This window comes from Pholcus phalangioides, unplaced genomic scaffold (genome assembly GCF_987345545.1).
Source record: "Pholcus phalangioides strain wild (caught in Gottingen) unplaced genomic scaffold, Ppha-v1.0 ptg000019l_1, whole genome shotgun sequence".
In the NCBI taxonomy this organism is placed as follows: Eukaryota; Metazoa; Arthropoda; class Arachnida; order Araneae; family Pholcidae; genus Pholcus; species Pholcus phalangioides.
The window spans coordinates 1,799,493-1,825,074 of record NW_028301612.1 but is presented as its reverse complement, the minus strand read 5'-3'; the positions used below and the strand labels follow the sequence as shown (position 1 = coordinate 1,825,074).

At 40.6% G+C, this 25,582-nt stretch overlaps 1 protein-coding gene across 1 annotated transcript in view; it reads left to right on the top strand.

Moving 5' to 3' along the window:
- Window positions 1–24,475, top strand: part of LOC149071103 (patched domain-containing protein 3-like) — a 75,503-nt gene extending 51,028 nt beyond the window's left edge. The window contains exons 3-4 of the mRNA XM_089248165.1: window positions 13,877–14,209; window positions 19,136–24,475. Coding sequence (XP_089104291.1) covers window positions 13,877–14,209; window positions 19,136–21,033 — 2,231 coding nt within the window. The 3' untranslated portion in view covers window positions 21,034–24,475. The remainder of the gene's footprint in view (window positions 1–13,876; window positions 14,210–19,135) is intronic.
- The last annotated feature ends 1,107 nt before the right edge of the window (window positions 24,476–25,582 follow it).

The following is a 25,582-nucleotide window of genomic DNA, read 5'->3' as shown; positions in this document are numbered from 1 at the left end:
TCGTGACAATTAAATCTTTTTTTTTCATGACAATTAAATCTTTTTTTTTTCATGACAATTAAATCTTTTTTTTTTTCATGACAATTAAATCTCCGGCAGGGCCGGATTTGCACATGGGAAACATGGACATTTGCCCAGGGGCTCCCATGTTGTAGGGGGTCCCCTAATTTGTAATAGTATACATTTTACTCAAATTTATATGAATTCTATTTGGCAAAGAAAATCAAAGAATTTTCCCCTAAATCACATCATACTATTTCCAAAGTGTCCATTATTAGCAAATCCTATTAAATATGAATTTCAATTTTTTACCAATCAATAATAGACTTTACACGGCACGTATATAATGCACCTATTGCAATATTAACTTCACGACAAAAATTCTTTTCAATGTCTCACAGTCTTTTGTTCGATTCCCCAATTTCGCATCTTTTTGAACGTAAATGAAATGATGACAAAAGAAAGTTTGCATATGTGATCAACGTGAAATCCTCAAATCTTCATGGAGATTCTGTGATATTTGAGAAATGCGAAACTTGATGCATCTGATCTTACAAGAACTTTATTCAGACGAACTGCAACAATCTTCATCCTTGGTTCAGGTTTTTTACACAATGCCCCAAATGTTAAATAACGATAGAAGTTTAGAAGGGATGTTTCGAAATTTCGAGGCAGCATTGAATCATTATTGACAACATCACTAATATATCAAACTGTTCTAGAGAAAAATCGTTTTTCTTAAAAAGGATTTTTCTCTAGAACAGTTTCTCAAAATTCATCCTTGAAAAAGGATGAATTCATCTGTTCGATCAAGTCTTTTACAAGAAAAACTGTCATCTCTTTTTGCTTTATTGTGCAATGAAGCTGAGATAATTTTGATGACATTATCAATGATTTGCTCATATGAGAGTGCGAAAAAAACATTCATTGTAAGATATTTCATATGGAGAATTTCACATTACATTTCCCATTTTTGAAATAGTGCATATATTATCTCCCTTTTTTTATGTGTTTATAAACAACATGTGTTACATTTTCTGACGAACCCAAACCTCTTCGCCCAGTCGAAAGAACCTCCCTCCCTCCACAATGTCTCTTTTGCCCAGGGTGCGTCCACCATCTAATCAAAGTCGGGCTCTATAAGTAAGCTATGCAAATTGGCAAACGGACATTTTTAGGAGGGGGGTTCAGAAGAATTATAAATTTTTGTCTGAAGCCTACGATGCCACGACTCACGAGCCTTCAGTGCCGGGAAGGCCTCATAACAATTTGATCTGGTTAAAATTTTGGAGAGAGTAAGTATGCAAATTGGGAGGCAGGTATGTATAGATAGGGGGGGGGGAAAGGGGCTGAGAAAAATTTAATTTACCCGGGGGTCTACCATGCTGTTGTATGGCTCTGGGCTTACATTATGGAAATATAGCGAAATCTCAGTCCAAAAATTGAGCAGCAAACGCGAATTCTTGTTCGCAATTAACTTAGTTTCTCTGCTTTTGTGTCACCCTCAGGGCCGTGAGTAGAAACGATAATTTACTTCATCGCTTGGGGGAGGGGGGTCTGTATTCATTCTGGCTCCCTCCTTCCCATAATTTTTAAAGGAAAGAGTAAACTTGACGCCCTTCCTGGTCCAGAACCGGCGGGAACAGACCCTCCCCCTGTTATCTTTTAGTTTTAGCCCTGGTCAACTTTTAGATAAAACCTTCTATTGTGAAGTCAAGTGTGCTTAAAATTTTAGGATTTTCTATTTGATGGTTGATGATGGCGGAAAAAAATTGTTCATTTAAAAACAATGTACTGTTTTATCATTTTTTTGTGCTGCCCCTTTTCTCCTGATGCCCTAAGCTCGTGCTTATTTTGCTTAATGGTTAATCCGGCCCTGGGTGGATAATTCACATGGTGTTGGCGAAGCTGTTTTACCTCAACCCCGAATCGCCGACGACGACTACTACTACAAAACCACAAACGCACCTCGTCCATATTCCTCTGGAACTTCTAGCGAATTGATACATGTTGGAATGTGCGTTTCCGTGTTGTGAACCTAACGTAGTTTGTTTCTGTTTAATGCTTATTTCAGTGCCGCCATCTGCCATCAATTTTTCGAACTGTGAGTGAAAAAAAAGTAATGATTGAATAATTTTATCGCTGCGGGCCCGTTGCACTGAAGCTTTACGAATGTTTCAGACGCAGAAGAGATTGGAGAAAAGTTCAGCTCCAGAATTTTGTGATTTACTTTCTTACAGCACCCTCTATCGACAAAAATTTGAACAAAATTTTCTTCTGCACCAAAAAAAATCCCCCTCGTGAGAATAGCTTTTACGTAAATCGGATTTAAATTTACCAATTACTTCAACTTTTATGAAATTATCTACGAAGTTATGGGGCACTTTGTATACTGTCGATATTAGTAGACTCAAAAAGTGTTTGTTGAGGAAGAGACCAAGCTTTGTAGTCATGTTATTGACCCTGAAATGTTATTGAAACGCTGGGATAGATGGATCGGTGTTTGGTATCATTGGAAATCGTTCCAATAATATCAAACAGTGCTTCCACTTAGTTTATATTGGGGCGTGGTAGCCCAAGTCGATAAGATTCTCGCCTAAAGTACCAAAGGATGATTAGAGGTATCGCGAGTTCGATACCCGGTTCGTCCTTGTCAGAAAACTTTCCTGACGCAAGGGTACAACAGAAACGGCGACGTGACCGCAGAAAAAATTGCTACCGCAGGGAGTCCCCCATCGAGTGGTTAGCGCACCAACCTCTCGCTGAGTATAAAAACAAGCCTGCCATTCGGAATCGGCAATAAATTGTAGGTCCCGGTCTGAAATTAGCCCTCGTGTGCAGAAAATGGCCGTGGTGCGACAAAAATGATCAAATTGGGAGGTGGCATCTTGAAAACTTTTCCAATGATTTCTCGTTTAATTGGCTGATGTATTAATTTCATATTTCTTTGCTTCGTAACTACGAAATCATAACCGAAAGATCGGTGGTGCTGAAAATTGCTAGAAATCCTTTCGAATTCCTAACTATATCTTACAAATACGCATTTTTATCATTTTTGTCTTACCAGGGTCAATTTTTATGCACACCAACAACAACGTTCTAGTTTTTAGTGTGGAGACTTTCTATGGTAGCTTTAGTCTTTTGTGGTTGGTCATTGTGGCACCATCTCTCTTTCACAAGTTGATGTAATACTCTATGAGAGGAAATATCCATCCGTGGGCTGAGCGGATTTGAAGCAAAAATGAAACCTCAAAACGTCCTTGGGTACATCAGGCAGATGTCTTATCGATCTCGGCCACGCACCTTTAATATAAAACAAAAACTGAAAGAGTGTTAAGAAACCTCGGACATAGACATGAAAGAGATTACATCCCTTTTCAGTGTTATTTCACACGACCGATAACTTGCTACAATGTTAAGTGTTTCACAGCACGGTATTTCCAGTTCAAACTCACACCAAGGCTATGAACCAAGACAACAAAAGAGCCTACTGAATGAATAAGATTTTAAAAAAAACACACACACACAGCTTTTCTCTTAGGTGTGATGTCCTTCAATAACTGGACGAAAGCAGATCGATCCGAAAGCCAGTCAGGCCAAAGCCTATGATGTCAGCTCATTAACTACCGAGAGTTACGGCTTATCGGCCTTATTATTATACAATCAAAGTGGGCATTGTTCTGGCCTGGCATTGTGAGTACGAACACTGAGGTGTTTTTCTTTGCTTATCATTGAACTAGTATCTGCCAAGGCCAGTAATGTATCTGACAGCTGAAGACTGTAGGAATTAATAGCTTGTAGAAACGCAAACTGAGTCATTCTACGGACAAAGAAGAAGAAATGCTAGGCGGCCCGCTGCCTATGCTGAAGGCTGTTTGTTTCGTGGTCATTGACTAAATACGCTTCGGCTGGTTTTTTTTCTTTCTGAAAGATGTAACTCGGGATATACGTCGTCGTTTGAACGAATGAATAAACAACACGATACGAATATCTAATTAATTTTATTCCCGATTTTGACAGTTCCATTCACATCATAAGTAATTGGATTTATGAATTTCAAAGCGATGAGATCAGATAAAATTGCCATATTTGACGAATTGTTTACGTCAACACTGTCTTTGTCGAATGAAGCCAAGACAATGAAGGAAATGTTATTGTACATGTGAAAAATGCGATATCCGAACTGAAACTCGAACTGTCTTAAACGAGTTTCAACCTTCCTGTGAAAGATGGCCTTCGAGGTGCCTTCCTTAGGACTGAATATATTGATTCTATTATTTCGGCCATTGTGTGATTGAAGGTTTAGTGTGGGGTGACAAATGCCCTCTAAACCTTGAATTTATGGACCTTTGAGCCACTAAACCACACATGCACCTCGTCCATATTCCTCTGCGGAAATTGTAATGAATTTAATTAGTATATGTTGGAATGTGCTTGTACGTGTTTTGAATCAATTTATTTATTTATTTCTATTATTATTTATTTATTTTGTCTTACTCGATCTCAAAGATGACACGCACATTCAGTTCAATTGTCAGAGTTGCTTAATGCAGTGGTGTCAAAAGTGTTGGTCACGACCCCATGTGGGCGGGTCGCGTCAATGAACCAGGGGAGTTGCGAGAGATTCTCCAAAATGAAAATGTCCAAATAAGACATTTATTTTTATTTTTCGCAACATAAATAAGAATATTTCCGGTTTTGCGTGAGACTTTTGGAAGCGTAAGCAAGCTTCTCTGATTTACAATCCATCAAGAAAGTAAGAAGAAAGATGTCGGTTTACATCCCCGTGAATTTATGCGGCAAAACTCACTATGCCGTAGAGCAGAGGTTCTCAACCTTTTTCAGCCGCGACCCAAAATCAACAACAAAATCAGCTTCGTGACCCACGGGACTGTTTGTTTTTCGAAATTAGTGAAACCGGTGACCCAATAAATGCATTTATAGCAGAACCGTTAATGGAGTTTCATCTTTAGGAAGATGGAAAACTAGGAAGCTCCTGCGAGTCAAGTTTAGGCCGAGATGCATAGCTCAAGAATCCCTGGTTGCCAGTGAATGTTTACGCTCCCCCCCCCCCAGGAACCCCCTACGAATCAAATTTGGATCGTGAAACGTAGCTCAAGAACCCCTGACTGCAGGTGGATATCTTGAAGCCCCGCGACCCGTAGGTTAAAAACCCCTGTCGAAGAGGAACTTTCGCATAAGCGGTATGCCTTCGTAACTCGACCCTTTTTCTTTCTATGGGGGGGGGGGGGCAGTTCAACTTTTAATCACACTTTGTATATTAGCAGCAATTGGCTGGACGTTTCTCGTATCGGAAGACTGGAAAAATTGAAGCATTTTTCTTCACATACAACTTTGAAAATGATTTATGGGAGTATGTTCTCGTCAAGATAATAAAAAATACATCACTTATACATCAGAGTACAAAAAAGAGTAGAGTACAGTAGTAAGACTTCACGTACGACACGAGTTAATGATAGATTCACAAAGAGCCTTCCCCCTTCCTAATTGGTCATATTTGGTCTTGATTGTCTTACGTGTGTTGAAATTCCGGTCTTCGTGAAGCACTCCCAAAGTGGCAAATATCACTCTCTGAAGGCAATAGAAGCCACGAATGTACCATAGGATCCTATGGGGTTTGTTTGAGTGGGGGGGGGGACGATTATAGGAAATATATTTCTGAAGAAGGGAGCGATGGAACAAAAAGTTTTGGGAACTGGTCTAAAAAAACTGGTTTTTAACTTTTTTTTCCACCCGTGTGGCACCCTTTTTTTATAATTAACCCCCCCCCCCTTATTCAGGGCCAGCCACCCTAATTCAGGAGCGAGGCCCTTTCTATTTATTATGTTTCTGGGAATAGAAGATCTATGGAGGGCCATCTCAACACCATGGAGACTCTGCGAAAACTGTATTTTAGGCTCGTACTTTGCTACATAGAGGTAACAACTTACATATTTACTTACTCCAAAAATCATAGTACCAGATCTCATCGTGTAGGAACTACAAACATCGGACCATGGGCCATGCTTGAATGGGCCCATGCTTTAAGATGGCCCTGCCTACCAATTTACATATTTATTTTTGAAAAACCTGATATCAGATCTCCCACCCATCTCCCACCATATTCCACTTGAAAGCTTCACAACTAATTTTTTTTGGCACAGCTCTGTAGGCCCCCTTAGTAGCCTGTCATGGCTCCCCCCCCCCTTCAACTTGATTTTCACCCATAGGACCCCCCCCCCCAGAATATCTCATAACTTCAAGGGAGCCATGTGGCCCCACGGGGGTATACCACCTTCTGATTCTTAATAACCAATCATATATCCATACGTAAGAATCGATTCGTAAGAAGCGCATTAAGAATCGAAGTTCGAATGCAACCGCAATGCGATTGTTGAAGGTAATTCTTAAGGTCACGTGACGCTGGACAGGCCGAAAAATTTCCCCTTTGGAGACTTTCGGTACTGACCAGCTAAAAATTAACAACAACGTGTTGATGACAACATGGAGAAGAAAATGAATTTAAGAAGAATTAAGAAAGGAGATTATAATGAAATGTGATTAGGGTTGCGCAGCAATGATAAATGCATAATGCTTTTTGAGCCATGTTGCAATAAAAAACCAAAACATGTACATACACAAGTATCCGATAAGATTCGAATCTAAGATTTTTCCACTTTTTTTCACGAGGATGGAAAAGCGGGGCCATGCTATATATGTAACGGTGAAAGTGGTATAGAGGTATTATCATGAATATTTATCGGTCATTTCGGTAAGTTTGATAAATTTTGCTCACATACCGCGAATCTATCACATTTGCTGGTTATGCATAATCGTCAAACACGGTTGATACGATAAATGAGTCATCGTTGTGTTGTAAGTAATAATTATGTTTGTAACCATTATTTATGAAAGTAAAGCTAACATTACAAGACTAACAATAATTTTTATAATATGCTGCATGTTTACTTAAATAAGTTTTCGTGGCAAAATGCACATGGTACTGTACATGCATCGCATAGCTGCTTCGTGGTCAAATAAAAAAATAATGTGTTCAGATAATATACACAAGTAAAATAGTAAAAATTGACATCGCTTCCGTATAATGTTGTCTTTTTTTCACATACATTGGAAGTGTGTCGAAAAAAACAAACGCAGCAGCGGGTTTGTTGATAATGATTTTTATATACATTCGAATCCCGCTATAACGAACTCCAAGAGACCGGAGAAATCATTTCGTTACAACGAAATATCGTTATAAAGGAATTCCATGTTAATGCATTGTTCCTAAGTAAACTTATCTGGAGGATTAAAAAAATGTTTGTTAAAACGAGAATTTCGCTATAACGGTATTCGTTGAAACGGGATTGGACTGTATTTATATTGTATTTGCGCACAACTATATTTCGGCTGATTAGAGTTTTCCCTCACATATTTTGTGGGAAAAGTTCAATTTTCTGTCAATTTTTAAAATAAGATGAATTGTCAAACCTACAAGTTCCCATAATAGAAAAAGTATTTACGGCCCATCGCGATCACGACATTCATGGATTGAAAATTTGAGAATTATGCATAATCACTGGTAAATGTGATAAATGTAGCAAAATTTATAAAAATTTATCGAGATGATCCGATATTTTATCACTATTACCAACATATATGTGCTGTACATAGAGTCAAACACTGTTTTCCACTTTCCCACGCAACCTTCGAATATCTTTTCGGTAACTTAAAAGTTGGATGAATCTCTTATTTGACAATAAAAATGCATTAGTTAAATATTCTTTCATTTTTTAAAATATGAATCATAAAAAAAAACTTCTATTAAAGAAAGAATTTTTGCGTCATATCTCGCATGGAAGAAAAAATTGTCTGCTAAGAATCGAGCAGAGTAAGAAGCAGATCCTTATTAAGAATCAGAAGTTGGTTTAATGCTGAGAACCCTGTCCCCCCCCCCCCCCCTGCTTAAGAAACACTGGTCTAAAGAGGTTCAAAACCGTTCAGATATCCAGGGCAATGTTTCATAAAAGAACTAGGGGAGTTAAAGATGATCGTACGCGCCCCCGTACTTTACGGGACAGGATCATTATTTTCCATATCTACGCTCTCACGGTTTGCGATAGACCTCTTCATTAACGCCTGGATCGTCTCTGATCCGTAGATCCCCTGACTCCATACAGATAAAATAACCACTGGAAGCGCTAGTTAAAATCGAATTCATAGGTCGGTGATGACGAGCGTGGCAATGAATTTTCTGAACTCTTTCATTAAAATACATGGTGATACGAATATGTACATACAAGGACGTGGGGGTGAAGAATCGTAGCATTAAAGCAGAGGATAATAACAATCCCGATTGTCTTCTAGCCAACATCACGTGAAGACTTTCGTTCTTATAAAAGGTCCTTTCCGTCACGCGATCCATATTTGATTGCATACTCGTAAACACGCACCAACCTCCGCACCAGTCTTGAGCACGTTTTACCAAAGCACGCTGTAGGAGTTTGTTCTATCGAGATAAAAACACGACACACAATGCAATGTTTCTTATTATTACTCCCATTCAAGGTTTCTTCATCCATTGCCAATTCTACCCTCCACCCCAAAACAACAACGCTTCACTTTTCTTAAGATTTCAGAGCACGTTCCTCGTGCTTTCTTTTCTTCAAGCTCTCACCATTTATTTATTAGCTATACTCTCGCTCTCAAGTTGGAGCAAGTGAAAAATTGCAACCAATGGTGGCATCGGACACATACACATGCTACATAATGTACAGATGGGTAGAAATCCAGAGAAAGGTCGTTGCAACTTGTGATATGAAACGCGTGTTGAAAAACTTGAGATATGAAACTGGATTCATAAGCTTGTTTAATCCCCTTAATGTTTTGTGTCTGTTTTTCGACTAAATAAAATTGTCTTATCTTAAAACATGTTTGCGGTTTTACTCCTCCCCATCCCCTGTACAAAGGGAATGCTATGTTATACAGTGAAGTGGTAAATATAATCAATATACCTATTTTCTGGAAATCTTAGTACATAAATGAAAGTAACCACTAGCGTTGGGTGAGCCAAAAGCATTGAATTCTCATTGGAGTTAATTGACGTCTTGCAAGATGTGACTTAATGTGTCGATTTATATCCATCGATGATCACCAATTAATGGTTGCATTTACCAGGACCGCAACTAGGGGTGCAGGCGGATCCCTTTGTCTGGACCAAAGGGAAGGAAATTGCGAATTCACCCTTTCACCCAGTGGTTCCAAGTGTGCTCCCGAATCCTAGGAGCTTCGCGGCAAGCTGGTGGTATAAATGTCCATGTTTGGTCTTCGAGCGGTTCTTTGTTAAACTGTTCTGAGGACAGAGAGAGCAGCGGACACATGTTAACTTCATGTGATGGGGACATATGCAGTCAACACATGCGAAGGCATGTTAGTGCAGTTGTGAAGTTTATAAATCAAACAGAACCAAGCTCTGTCACTGAAGTGATTTTAGCACAATATCCCCAGGGGCGTTAAAATGTTCTAGCCGTTGACCCAGCGGGACGAGTTCCCTCATCAGCCAAAACCTCCCTCAATATGATATGAGATAGAATATGTAGGAAAATAGTGGGGAATAATGCTTACGTATAGGAGGGGCGGCACACGAGAAACAGCGGTACACAGTATCATGATGCAGAGAATGTGATGCAAAATAGAAAGAAATGTAATGCGATATGAGATAGAAACATATTTTTACTAGGGCAAGGGAACCGTGGCAGACAAGTTTGAGAACCGATGCTTTAACCACTCATTTAACGTTTCGGGGAGCACCAAAATGCATATCATTTGCCTTTCGGTGCTCTGGTGGATCAAGTGTCTAGTTGAGGATCTGCTTTCCATTGAATAAAATCATTGAAACTGGGATGAAAAACATTTTAAATGATCTATCGGTCACACACAAATATAGATTAATGTTTAACTTACGTAACATCAAAGTCGTATAATTGAACGTTTGGACTTGTGTTAACTTTTTTTCCAAATCTCTAATCCATATAGCACGGGGCTCGATTCTTGAAGTTCAGGGGGAGGGGGGTCCCAGGGCAAAGCAGAAGTTAATGTTTTGTGGGGAATTTGGTAACAGAAGATTCGGTCAGTTGTTTAACGATGTTAGTTGTTTAAGAGGTTGTTTAACGTTAGAGACCTATAATATATGGGTGCTCTGGGACGATTGTCTTACCTATCCATGCGCAAACGATACCCAAGGTACGCTTAATATATGATCTAGATACAGCACAAGATATGACCTAGATTGTGGAATCCGTAGAATTTTTCGATTTCTCGGGATTTGAAATTCCAAATTCAAAAGGTAGAAAAGCATATCGCTATAATAAATATCAACACTAGGTGCTACACACACCAAGAATTCAGGTCCACCAAATTGATTTTTAAAGCCTGCTTCAGGCCAAATCATATAAAATGGCTCGAAATTTAAATCCAGATCTAACAAAAATTTCAATTCTACCAAAAAATACACCCTCCCTGCCAAAAAAAAATTCCAATACTTTAACACGAATTACATCATACTCTGAAATAATGATCCACATGATGAAGAATGATGTTATTACTCGTTTACGAAATGCATAGTTTTGCATCGTGATATTCAGATAAGGATTTGGATGATTTCCAAAAATTTCTGTTCCCAAGACCCCCAAAATGACGATTGACCTAATTCAAATGGCAGTGATGAATTCGTTTTAATGAAACGAACGCGTCGTGAACGGATTTATCGATCCTTTGAGACATCCACCCACTTATTTTACATCTTCATTAAGGAGGAGTTTAGCTGAACAATAATTAAAATCGATTACGTAACCTATTTTCCCCCATTAATCGATGCTCTCAAGAGCTCTTGAAACCTCAGGTTTTATTTTTGGAATTTTTCTACGGAATTATGTTAGAAATCTTACCAAACCTGATGGACGACTTCTCTACTCATTAGCATAACACACCGTCTGTATAAAAAAAGGAGTTATAAAATTTATACACTGTATACAGTGAAAAACATGTGAAAGTTGACCACCTACGATGCAACAATTTTCTAGTAAAAACTTCCAGTAAATTCTGAAAAATGCGCGCTTGTTCGACGTTTTCCTGCGTAAAACTTATTCGGACGTAGCATCGTTAAGCCGTATAATCAGTTAAGCCATCATCCAGAGGCCGTCCCTTACAGTCCAGAAATATTCTAAAGCGGGGGGGGGGGGGTCACGGGTAAAAAATCCGATGAAAAGGGAGCTACCAGAAGTGTTGAAGGGAGGCCACAAAGAGCTGTAAAGAATTAGAGCTTTCAAGTATTCCTGCAGAGAAAAAATTTTACTACTTTCAGAACCCAGCAGAGCTGTCCATAGAACCAGGGCCACGTTATCGAGTGAGACTATGTGGGCATGGCCCTTGGCCACATATCCATAGGGAGCCTGGGCCTACATGATGAGATTCGGTGCTGTGATTTTTGTATGTAAATATGTAAGCTTTTACTTTAAACTAAGTATGAGAGCGCTCAAAACTTTACTTTACCGCGGGACCTATGACGGTGTGCTCATACCCCCCCCCCCCCCGTAAAAAAGAAACGCACTGAACTCTAGCCAAGGATAGGTGCCCGGTGTGACGCTTGATGTGTTGGTAAGGTTGATTATATAGGTTCGTTGTATGAATCGTCCCATAATATTTTACGCCGACCAATTTCTCCCATTTTATTTGGTTCTTAAGAGACATGACCACCCACCTTCTGGATCCGTGCCTGGCTCAGGATTCCAGAGATCGATTATATTTATAAAATTTTTTTGCTCATAATTATATCATTATAAATTCAGTTTTGATTAAATTCAATTCGATAAGTAGAAAGGGTCTTGGTCTTGCATGAGGGTAGAGGACTAAGAATCACACGGGGGGGGGGGGGGGCACGAGAAGAAAATATTGTCCAAAGGGAACCATGGGCTGAAAAAAGTTTAGAAACATTGTTCTAAAGCAGTGTTTACCAAACTGAACAATATCGTCCCCTGGTGGGCGATGGAAGGGTCCGGGGAGGGGGCGATATAAGGTACAAGGATAGCATGGGATCCTATTAGTCGGGGACGATGGGAGAAAAAAAATTCTGTAGAAGGGCGATATGTGCGTGCAACAAAAAGTTTGGAAAACTATGTTCTGGAGTAACGGTACTCATCCGAGGGTAATATGGCTTCCCCTTGCGGCCGGAGGTAATATGGCTTCCCCTTGCGGTTTGGGCCACGGATGAAACTATGGCAGCAGGGCCGTAGCGTGCCTTCGCGGGGGGCCCCGGGACAGACATTTTCTTGAAGAGGGCCCTTAAAAACGAAAAAAAATTGTGCATAATACCTGTACATTATTTGTGAGGCCCCAATTCAGCTCGGGTCCCCCGGGGCAGTGTCCCGGTTGCCCCAGCCTAGTTACGGTCCCTGCATGACAGTTGATTATTAAGAGGGCAGAGAGATCTTTAGAACGGTAAACACAGACGTGAAACATTCAAGTGAAAATATGGCGAGGAAAAAATAACTACTTTTTAAAATTCATTAGAACCTCTTAAAGAAAGAAGTTGGTTGGTTGGTTTCTTGCCCAATAGATTGTTTATAAAAAAAAGTTTACGCCAGGAATTTACTCAGAAATCAACCTAATCAGTAGAAAGGATCTCACTCCTGATGTTAAGACCTTAGTTAAGACAGGAACCCTAGTTAAGGTGGGAGTGGCACAAGAAATATTTTGTTTCCAAATGGGGCCCCCTTAGCAGGAGTTTTTGTTTCCTTGGGTGGGGGGGGGGAAGTAGGCCATGGGCGTAGTAAGGTTAAGAAAGACAGTGGGGTGTAAAGTGTGGCACATTACTCACACCCTCTAGGCCAGGACTTTTAACGAGGTTCTTATTCCTTATACTGAATTTTTTAATAAATTTACAGTTTATAAAAGTTAAAAATGTATTTAAGGTCAATTTGAAAGCTCCAAGAAAGAGAGACAAGAGCTCCGTTCTCCTCCTCCCTTTTCTGGAGTGGAGTAAGGGGGAATCTATAGACCGCACACCTCTTTGAAGTATTGACACCAGCCCTAAAACAGCTGTACTAGATAAGCAGTCTTACCCTTGAGCAACATGTATCCATAGATAAGGTTTTTGATCTAAATTACCAATTTTGGAACGAAATTCGACAGCAGCGCCCTCTTTCTTTGTTCCGATCTTATCAGAATATGTATAAAGAGGAAAAGAAAACCTCAAGAGAGACAGAAGTATAAAAGGCTAACTCACCCCTGAATACAAACAACACAATATAAATATTGGGGGAACTGAGACAACATCTCACAGTATCGAATATCATCGATATTCAATAGGTGGCGACACAATCAAAATTACCAGAAACCCGGTAAATTCTTTTGTACATGCTGTGATCACCTGAAAATTTAATGAGACTATTATTTTCGTAAATTTTATATACTTTTTTGAGTCTGGAATCGATTAATAAGGGCAATATAAACCTGTGTGGCCCCGACTAAAGCATTCAAGACTTTGATGTCAAGGACTGTTTGGTCACCCCTAGGGACCAGCTCTGATTTTTTGAGGTCACGGGAAAAGGTTCCGGCGTGACTTTCATTCTCAGAACATTGATTTTTTCCCCACTTATGTGCGTTAAAGGTTCTTTTACCCCTAAAACTCATTATTTCGGTAAAATGCCGAGTAGTAATTTCAGGTCCCCGTGGGAGTCGTTTACCCTAGAAAAAAAGGGAAAATAAAGTAATGAGTTGACAATCGTGTCGAGGTAATAAGTAGTGAAATTACTGTATTTCAATAATTCATTATTTTTCTCAATATTGTATAAGTACAAGCGTAATTTTCTGTTTCCAGGAATCGGCATGGACGACACTTTCGTGCTGTTGGCAGCCTGGAGGAAAACGGATCGTCGCCAGAGTGTACCAGAACGAATGGCCACGGCGTACGCGGACGCCGGGGTGTCGATCACGATCACGTCCCTGACGAATTTCATATCTTTCTGGATCGGCGTCATCACCCCGTTCCCGTCCGTACGCATCTTCTGCGTGTACACCGCCATGTCCGTGCTGTTCACGTACATCTACCACATCACTTTCTTCGGTGGTTGCATGGCTCTCAGCGGGTACGGCGAGGAGAGGAATCTGCACGGTTTCCTGTGCGTACCCACCATGCCAAAGTCTCTGGCGAGTGAGTAATTAATGGCGTTTCTCTTCGTAGAAATGAAAATTTGAATTCTGTATATTTTACGTGACCATATTTTGTCGACAGAAATATGAGACACTAAGATAGTCTATACGGGACATGAGATAGTCAATACGGGACATGAGATAGTCAATACGGGACATGAGATAGTCAATACGGGACATGAGATAGTCAATACGGGACACTGAGATAGTCAGTGATTATTAGTTACAGTGTTATTGTCATATGTTATACAGTGATTATGTTAGTTATTATAATACAGATTAGCCTTAGCTAGATGGTCAATACGGGAAACTGAGATGGTCAATACGGGAAACTGAGATGGTCAATACGGGACACTGAGATAGTCAGTGATTATTAGTTACAGTGTTATTGTCATATGTTATACAGTGATTATGTTAGTTATTATAATACAGATTAGCCTTAGCTAGATGGTCAATACGGGAAACTGAGATGGTCAATACGGGAAACTGAGATGGTCAATACGGGACACTGAGATAGTTAGTGATTATTAGTTACAGTGTTATTGTCATATGTTATACAGTGATTATGTTAGTTATTATAATACAGATTAGCCTTAGCTAGATGGTCAATACGGGAAACTGAGATGGTCAATGCGGGACACTGAGATATTCAATACGGAATACTGAGTTATGAGTCGATATGGGACACTAAGATGGTCATTATTCGACACTAAGATGGTTATTATTGGACACTGAGATAGTCAATACGGGAAACGGAGATAGATGAAACGGGACGTCACTAATCATCACCAAAATAAGTTTCTAAAGGTTGACGAAATCGCCAATTGTTGGTGAGCTTGACTGTTACCACTAAAAAAAGCAAAAAACGGGACATTTAAAAATTTCAGGACTACCAAAAATACAGGAGAGTCCCATAAAATACGAATAATACATACGGGTTCCATATGACCTTTATATCACGTCTCATTTTTTTTTATGCACTGACTTATTACTTCTGTAAAAGTGTCCCGTTTTTCCCGTTGTTTTAACGAATCTAACTTGATCTAACACCATCTTCACTGAAATTTAAAAAAAAATTAATTTACGTGACTTCGTAATTGCAATACTACTTAGTTACAAGGCCATAGCTAGAGCAGGGAAGATTTACATGGAGGGAAGGTAGCTTAGCGGGCCATAGCCCAAGGCGGCGGTAAATTTGAGAAAATTATTATATGGGACAAGCGCGCGCGCGCGCGGTAAAAATTTTTATAACCCACAAACGGTAAAATCATAAATATGCCTCTGCCTAGTCAACGGGTCTCTATGTCAGCGGATGACCAAACGAGTGAACAATAGGGTTCGCAAGCATGTAGAGGATCAAAAGAGTGACCAATAGAGCAAAGAACCTCTCAGTGAGTGACCAAAAGTGTGACCTGGAGATCAAGAGGGCCAGGTCAATGCGTGACCTTAGAGTGTGTGAACATTCGAATGACCAAAAGAGTAACCCAGAAAGCGAGGGGCATCACTAGCGACCAAAAGAGTGACCTAGAGAGCGACTGGCTGGGCCAGTAAGTTACCTAAGTAGGGCTTCTCAAACTGTGCACCTCACGCCCTAGATCGCCGCCGAGGTTTTTTTTTGAAGAGATTCATTTTTACACTGCTCTGGGGAGCCGCGAAAAAGCGTTGATTTGGGAAAGGGGTGTCACGGTTGGAAAAAGTTTGAGAGCCCCTGAGCTAAAGTAAGAGTTTCTGAACGTAGGAGTGACCTAGAAATCAAGGGACCAGGTCGGTGTGCCTTTTTTTTTTACATGTTTCTTAGCGGAAGAGTGACCAAGAAAGTGTGCAAGCAAGTGAGGTCATCTCTAAGTCACTCTCTCAGAGAGAGAGTGACTTAGAGAGCGAGGGACCAAAAGAGTGACCTAGTACATGCGCAAGCATGTAATTGACCAAAACAGTGTGTGAGCATAATGTGAGTGGCCTAGAAACAGAAGTGTATTTGCAAGGGCTTGGGCCAAGAGGGTTATGGAGCAGGAATGCAATAAAATTAGACTGGAATGGGAGAAGAGCGGAAAAATTTTTATGCCCCATTGACGGGGAAAAACCATAAATCCACCTCTGGGGATGTGGAAAAGGGATCTTCCCCAGGACCCGATTTTACGTGAAGGAAGCCCTGGGCAAAGCAAGAGATAAAAGCTCCTTACCAATTGAAGTCAATGAAACTTTTTTTGTTATAAAACACATATTCTCAAATTCGGGGGCCCTGAAATTAGGAAGCTCTGGAAAAATGTCCTTCCAGCACATGCAGAAATCTGGGACAGAAAAAGGGTCCCCCTACCCATGTGAGAAAATGGCAGATGTATATAGATTAACACCTACAAGTTCACTGTGATATTAGTTTGGTCACCTCAGAAGAAACTTAGGGGAGGGGGGAATTCCTGATTAAAAACGGTCAGCTCAGTTATATGGTCATTCAAGCCCCATGCACCCGTTGAGATTAAAAATCAGCTGTCGCCATCTATCGGCAAAAACATAACAGTCATAGTTATTGAATAAAATGAGAGATGGCAGCACAAGTGTCCCGATTGAAGATAGTGCAAGGAAGCCTACAGTACTGGAATTTTTAATTGTTTCTATATAAGCAGGGATCAAATTTTTTTCCGCAAAATATATAAACTATTGTTATGATAATTATAACTATCAATATGAATAACTCATGTCCAAATATTTGTCATGTCTGGACTTTTTTTTTTTAAATATGTACATCTTAGTTTGCTTCATTTCACGCCATTTTTTTTTTCTCTCATTGGGGATTTTCAAGTGATTTGAATTATAGGCCTTATTGACAAGTTTTCACTAACCTTTGGCATCATCTTTTGGATAATTGGAAATTTACTATATTTGAAGAGCTTATTATCAAAAAGGGAACATTTTGCAAAATTTACGGTAGAGGCAAAAAAAACCCTTTATCTCTTCTCTCTGGGAATGGACCGCTTTACAAAAGTGGGTTAATAGCCCAACAGGTAATACAAGGAATATTTGAATATTATGTTTCTAGATCGACACACAAAAGGAAACTATTTAAATTTTTGAAATGTTCCATTGTGTGTGAAAGAAAGTCAGTGGAACTTTTGATTGAAATTGGAGCTGGTTAAATCTGAAAAATTGGAAATTTCTACGCCATCTGTTGATTGCAGAAGGTTTCACCAGGCCTCTTATGTATATAAATAGTGATGAGTAAAGAGATGGGGTTTTACCAGCACCTCCTAGAGAGATAGAAGGCCTCTCTAGCCTTGTGACGTCAGTAACATTTTCTCTCCAACACAACTCATATGCATGCAAAATACGAGCCGACCTATGGCGTTCTTCTCGTTGCTGCTACTTGCTGTAACGGATTCTGCTGTACTGCTTTTTAACGGATACAATTTTGAATTACGTTGACGGGACTCGTGTCCAGAAAATTCACTGACGTTCAATTCACCGAATGCAAAACTCGCAGACGTGAGGGAATGAACGAGTTAATACAGTCGAATCCCAATATAACGAACTGCTAGAGACCGGAGAAATCATTTCGTTATAACGAAATTATAAATAATGAGGAATAAGTTAGTTATAAAGGAATTCCAGGTTTTTCCATTATTCCTACGTAAACTTAACTGAGGGATCAGAATAGTGTTCGTTAAAACGAGATTTTCCCTACAACGGTATTTGTTAAAACGGGATTCGACTATAATGAATGTTCGATTAAGCAAGTGAACCAGTGAGTGAGTGAATGAATAAGCGAAACCATCATATCACAGTCACTAGAGCTTGCTAACTCACTCACCAAATGACTCGGTCTATCATTAGGTAGCTCGCTGTGTCACTCACTCACAATGTCGCTCAATATGGCACTCGATCACTCTCTCAGTAGGTAGATCCCTCAATCGATCTCTAGGTCCCCCATTTATTCCCTAGGTCACTTACTTACTCACTAGGTTACTCACTTTGTCACTAGGTCACTCATTCTATCATCAACTCACTAGGTAGCTCACTTTGTTACTCCTCGACTAGGTGGTTCATTCTTATCACTAACTCACCAGGGTGCTCACTCCCTAACTAGGTCGCTCACACTGTCACACGCACTTACATACTAGGTCACTCATTCTGTCACTCACTGGATCACTCAGTCTCCCACTGGATCACTTACTCTATCTCAAATTCACGAAAAATTCAACTACATCTCGTTTTTACGAGACTCCTCTTCTCTTGAGGCCCCGGCGGGGCTTTGCGATAAGACGGCACTGGTCGGAGTAGTGTCAGTATACTGACGGGTGACATATTATATTGGTTTGAGTAGTGTCAGTATACTGAAACCACTCAGATCTATATAGCACCCGTTCTGGTATACGTATTCCATTGAAACTTGGTATATACACGCTATATGGACCGTGGGAAAATGTAAAATGCAATGAAAAGTGCCACTTTTTCACCTGGTGGTCGAAAATTGAACTATTATTTTTATTTCATAAATCTCTTTCCCATGGTCTCATTAAGATAGCTCAGATATTTGGCTGTATTCGGATAAGTAGTTTTTGAGGGAAACTACTCAGAGTACGGGAACTTGAATTTTTTTTTTTTTTTAATCATTCCGTAGTATTCCAATTTCCGTTTGTTTCTCTAGAAAATGTAGTTAGCCTAATTACTGTCGTCATCTATCGATGAGGAGGGGAACTGCCTTCCTTCTCGAATAAGACAACAGATGGCATAGCACAAGTAATATAACTGAAAACTGTTACCAGATTATATTCTACTATTTACTCATTTTTTTTTGGATTTCCAAAGAATATGGCCAATATCCAAAGTTTGGCCAATTCTCGAATAGCCAGATTTCGGACGTTGACGGAATATGGACACCGAATTATTTTGTAAATGCTGACTGCTAATGATTATTATATGTTTTATTTTGCAGCAAACCGTGGACTGCTATTCAGATCTCTGTGCACAGGTGGAATCAACCCCCTCGACCCCGACAATCCAAAGGACAATGAGGAGAATGCCTTGATGGTCTTCTTCAGAGACAGACTAGGAAAATTCCTGAGTTACAAGTCCGTGAAGGCTGTCACGATAGCCCTGTTCATAGTATATCTTGTTTTCGGCCTCTGGGGTTGCACAATCGTCAAGGAAGGCCTCGAAAGATTCAAGATGGCGCGGTATGACTCCTACTCACTCGACTACTACGACCTGGAAGACAAGTACTTCAGGAAATACCCTTACAGGATTCAGGTCGTCATCAACCAGACCCTTGATTATTCGGATCCTAAAGTACAGGATGAAATCGAAAACATACTGACTCGCCTGGAGAGCAACCGGCTGATGGCCGGGAACAGGTTCACGGAATCTTGGCTCAGGATATACCATCGATTCTTGAAAGATTCTAGGACACAAGTCTTCCTGCACGGATTTAATATGTCTAACAAAGCCGACTTCTACAAGGGTATCACGCAGGTCTTCTTCAGGTTATCGCAGAATTACTTCACGCAGGACATTAAGTTCAACGAGGATTACACCGAGATAACGGCTTCCAGGTTCGTGCTACAGACCGAGGACATCATGGACGCCAACGACGAGAAGAACATGCTGATAGAGCTCAGGGCAATCGCCAAGAACTCGACCCTGCCAGTCGTGGTCTTCAACCAGCTTTTCGTGTTCTTCGATCAGTTCCTATTGGTCAGGGAGACGTCCATTCAAGCTGTGGGTGTAGCCACGGCGGTCATGATGCTCATAAGCTTCATATTCATCCCGATACCCGCCTGTGCCCTGTGGGTGGCCTTCTCCATATTCTCCATAGAGATCGGCGTCGTCGGGTACATGAGCTGGTGGAACGTGAACCTCGACGCGATCTCCATGATTAACCTGATCCTCTGCATCGGATTCTCTGTAGATTACTCGGCCCACATCACGTACGCGTACATATCCTCTCACCACAAGGATCCCAACGAGAGGATGAGAGACGCGCTCCATTCCCTGGGACTGCCGATATTCCAGGGGAGCGTCTCGACCTTGATCGGCATCGTGGTGCTGAACTTCGCCCCCTCGTATATATTCAGCGTGTTCTTCAAGACGGTGTTCCTCGTGATTCTGTTCGGTGCCATCCACGGCCTGCTGCTGCTGCCGATCCTCCTGTCCCTGACGGACTCGTTTTGCACGAGCAAGAAGAACGACGATGACGACGAGAAGGAGGACGAGAAAGAGGACAAGTCCCCGCCCTACTACATCACCTCAGCCGACAACGATATCCGCAAGGACCGCGATGGAAAGGCATTCTCGCCGAATTATCGGACCCTACCCGATTCCCACTTCCCGATAATAACCGAAGAACCCGTCAAATACAAGTCCACAGCCACGTGGACGCAGGACAACGCCGACATTGACCAGGGGATCGGCACCAGTGGCGAAAGCAGTGATGGCAGCTACAGGGGCAACGAACCCGTCACGCACGGTGACAACCTCAACAACGAGAACCACAATTACGGCAGCAACAGCTGTTTGACATCCGTCGGTCACCCGCGCGACTCCCCGAGAACGCGGGATCGCGAAGACCACGTGAATCCCGGGTTCGTTGACGACAACGGGTTCAGGGCATCCGGCAATTCCCGGATGCATAACTATCACGACAGCCGGGCCTATCCCGAGAAATGGGAGTCCGGCAAAACCCGAAGGACGTCACCATTCGGTTACCACTCCCGGAACAAGTGGTCCCCTCCTAATCATAGGGCGAACGAGGGCCCGGACCCTGACAGCCCTCTGAACCGGTATATGTCCAGGTTGAACAGTGGTTACGTCAGAGAATTCCAACTGCCCTTGTGATGAACTGCTCATGTTAATCCGTTTTGCACTATATTATTGTCTGCGTTTATTAAATGCCACACGGGTCACGGGATGACCACAATTTTTTTTTATCAGGACTTGTCCAAGTCGACATTAGTGATGACGAGCACTTTTCTCTCATCTATTAACGATTCCTACATTCCTTTTTAATGGACTCAATACACATGGACTAGTCACTCATTTAGTGATGCAAGATCCAAAAAAAAAAAAAAACACTCGCGCATGAGAGAAAGTGTGACTTTATTCATGTTCAATCGCGTTATAACATGCAATTGGTGTTTTCATATAGAACGTTTTCCTATACACTTAAACCTATATTATTATATTAGTGTTGAATTATATTCGACGTGTTATGTCTTATTATGAGTTCCCTGTACATTACAGTGATATAATAAGTTATTCAAATGATCAATTCAATATGTGCTGGTGAAGATATTCAAAAAGTGTCACAGTCGCATGTAAATTAAGGAATGATCTGTAAAACCCCGTTTCGATCGGCTCATCACCACCCATACCCGGTTTTTAACGTGAATTTTACCAAATCTCCAGTGTTTCAAGCATGTGCTATGTCAAAGTAGTTCCACGCTACTCATGCTCATCAAAAGATTTTCCTGGCTTGTGGTCGTTTGATCTACATCCTCGCCAACCCAGTTGCTCTTCAGGCTTTGGCTCTAGAGAATGATGAAAACCAAGCATCTATAGATAGCAGGCGGTCCCTTTCGAAAGACAGAAAATATTGGTAGGTCCCATGAAATATTGAGAATGTCTTTTTTCCCGAGTTGATTCAAGATGCTGCTGAGACGTTCTTGGCGAGACGGGAGAACTTTCATACTTTTTAAAAGAATTGTTAAGATTATTTTACGCTCTACCTTGATAGGAATTAGGGTTGTGTAGGTTTCGGAAGCTCAGGTTATGCATAGCAGATTTTTCAAGTCGCTGCAGAGCTCAAGGAAGCAGCTGCATATTTTGGAAACTCGGGAAAGAAGCTGCAGATTTTCTAAGCTCAAGTAATCTTCGAAATCAGTTGCCTCACAGATAGGGAGATAGAGAAAGAGAGAGCTAGAAGCTTCGCCGTCCACATGATTCAGGCGGCTCGACATGAATCTCGTTAATGCACTAACAACAGGATGAGGAGCTCCACAAGCCACGGGCATCGCTTGTCTCGTGACTTGTCACCCCGTCCACAATACTCTAGAGCTAGACCAGCCACGCGAGTACAAGCTTGACTTAGCATGAGTAGCGTCGACCTAACTTTTAAGAGCACCTACAAATGTTCACTTATTCTCTCTTAGCGCTTGAGAAAGATAATGGTAGAACTTGTTGAATTGATGATGATGACGATAATTTGTGTTTTGTTGGTGTCGGCAATCTTGTATCAATATCATAAAATCACTGGAAAACACTTCACGTGACATGCTTTTTCATGTTAAAATTCCACGAGAACAATCCCTTAATGAAAAATTCCGAAATATCTCAGAACATTGTCATATTTTTACTCTCGTGAAACTTCCATGTTGGTATATGCATGGTGTGAAACAGGGAGCCGAGCGTTTAGACATTTTTCAAATTTTATTTCATAAGTGGCCATACATACTTACTTTCATGTGAGATGCCAAAAAAAAGATGAAATTCATAAGAAAGAATCCCGCTGGGCAGGATTTTTTTTGACGCATGTTTTGCATTGCAATAGATATGTCTTGTGATAGGATAATTATAATGTTGTTTTCATTTCATTCACTATCACAGGGGTTTCCAAAGTGTGAGGCACGCCAGTGGGGTATAATGATTTTCGCTCATTAATTGGTGCTTGACACTTCAAGTGCCAGTAAGGGACTCTAGAGGACGCCATTTTGCCCGAGGCCACCCCCATGATGGTGTTGAGACGTCCCTGGCAAGGTGGGAGTGAGAGAGAGAGAACTTCCTAACCTAACATTTAACATAATTTTGTGATGGGATTATTTAGGACTTACCTTGATAAGAATTAGGATATTACAAGTTTTAGAAACTCGTATTAGGCCATCACCTCCTAGAGATAGAAGGCCTCCACACGCTGCTCGTGACGTCAGCAAGTAGTCCATTTTCCCTCAGAATATTCGGGAGAAAAAATTTCCTGCTCGTGCCAGTATCATCGTTGTGCGGAAAAGAATTGTTGTGATCGTGCTCAGAATTGTTGATTCTATGTCCTCACATCTAATCACCATGCGGTATTTGTGAGCCAACCAGGAGGATTTTACGCCAAAATTTTACGAAGAAACGAAATAGAATACTGTGATGCAAAATGTGGCAAACGTGCTAGGTAGTCTTAATGACGTTACAGATGAAGTTGGTAACCCGTGCGGAGGCCTTTTATCTCTAGGAGGTACTGGTTATTCACAGCAGATTTTGTAAGCTAAGCACTGAAGATTTTAGAAGTTCAGGCAAGCCGTCAAACCAATAGATACCCAGGCCACATTACCTAGAAATACCTGCTTACATCTCTCTTCGTTGAGACAGAACCGCGGGCCATGTTCTGTGTTAGGAAGAGGAGGCCACATCACCATCTGGCAATTTCGGCTCATTGCCCTCATGGACTGCGTAGCTCAGAGAAGCCGCTAAAAATTTTAAAACCCCTGTGCACTCTATAATTTCATCTTCATTAAAGTACTCAGAACTGGTTGAAAAATTTTAATAAATTGACGAGGAACGTTTGTGAGGACATATATTATGTATACTGCATATATGTCTTATTAATTATAAGTTTTATCCGATTTTTGGCGACAAAGAAAAATCTCCAAAACACCTTTTTTTAAACTTTCCCTTTGTTCTCTATGCTGGCAATTTCCTCACGCGAGGGAGTCATCTATCTTTGGCGATACGAGAAGTCGCCATAAACCTTTTTAACCTAAACGCCTTCACTTTATACAACTTTCAATGGGTTAAAAAAAGTGTCCAAGAATTTCTTTCTGTATATATTTTCACGAGAATGTGTCATAGAACCCGAAATTATAAAATCAACTGATGACTAAATTTTAACAAAGACAATTATAATACGGGAAATTTTAATACTCAGCTGCTCACCTATTGGTAAATGTTGTTATTATTGACAATTACTCATTTGAAAATGGAATTGATCTAATGTGAATACAACCAAAAATAAATAAATATATGAAGAAAAGCGTTGAAATAATAATAGTATTATTGTATGGAAATGCAGTGAAAATTGAAACAGTTGTCATATATGTTTTTAAAAGGAGCTGCGAAATAAAAGAAAGTGTGTGTGTGTGTGTATATGTGCTCTTTTTATGAGAGGAGGATTATGAAGTTGCGTCTTTCCAAGCAAAACCATATCTTCTAGGGCGATTGTTTGTATTTTTTTGTGGATGAATGTATTTTATTACTAGTATTATTATTATTATTTGTAAAATTAATAAAGAAAATCATGAAAAAACGATCGTTATTGTTTCTTTAATTGAATTCAATTAATTTACTTCGACATACATTTGACCATATTTTTCCTCACCGCGGTCATTTTCTGCACATGAACAGGCGCGCATTTATTAAATTTTGCGTAGAAAATCCCGAAAATTTGTAAATTAAAAGGTGGACTCATGTTCTAAAGCCCTGACCATGGGCGACTTGAGCGATGGGTGCGGTGAACCCGCGGAGCAGGTCGCAAGCTTAAGCTTTTGTTTATAAACATAAATTTTTGAAATTTTCGAACTAAAAATCACGACACCATGCGCTGTCATTCTTACGAGTCACACCTTGATAACGAAAATGTTGAAAACTTTGGAAACATGTAGGGCCTGGGCCCAGAAACAAGAAGGGAATCTCTCACACGGAGTAGGTGTGCAGTTTTGTTTTCCAAGAAGTGGTTTTGCCGCTTGTGTGGGATACACGAATTTAGTAGCTTTTCTAGCCGAATAATAATACTTATAATCTAATTTTCTTGAACACTCATTCTCTCTCCACCGATTCGCCCCGTCCTATAAATACGCCCGTGTCTTCAGGTTACTTTTTTTGTCAGTCCCATGCTCACACTCTCTTGGTCATTCACATAATACACACGCTGTAGGCCACTCCCATGCTCACTGACTATCTGGGCCACTCTTTTGGTCACCCGCTGACCTAGTGGTCTCACTCTCTAGGCCAGGGGTTTCCAACGTAGAGTTGCTCACGGAACCTTTACTGATAGTGAGGCTACGGAAGAAAATTCTAAATATTTTTTTAAAAAAAGGTTTGTCATTACTGCCTTCTCAAGAGCATCATAGCTCCAGGGCAAAATGAAAGAGGCACCATCTATTAATCAGAGGCGTACGCAGGATCGACCTTTGAAGGGGTCACAAAAGGCTTGATGGGTACAAAATTGTCTTCCCGAGAAATTTTGAATTATCACCTTTCAAAATCATTTAAATTAACAGAAATTGGTAAAAATATCACATTAAGGTATTTGCTTTCGATATTTTGATTTTTTATAGTTTCTTAATTTTTGGTCGGCTTGAAAGGGGACACGGTCCTCCTATTCCCCCCCCCCCCCACTCATGCGTAG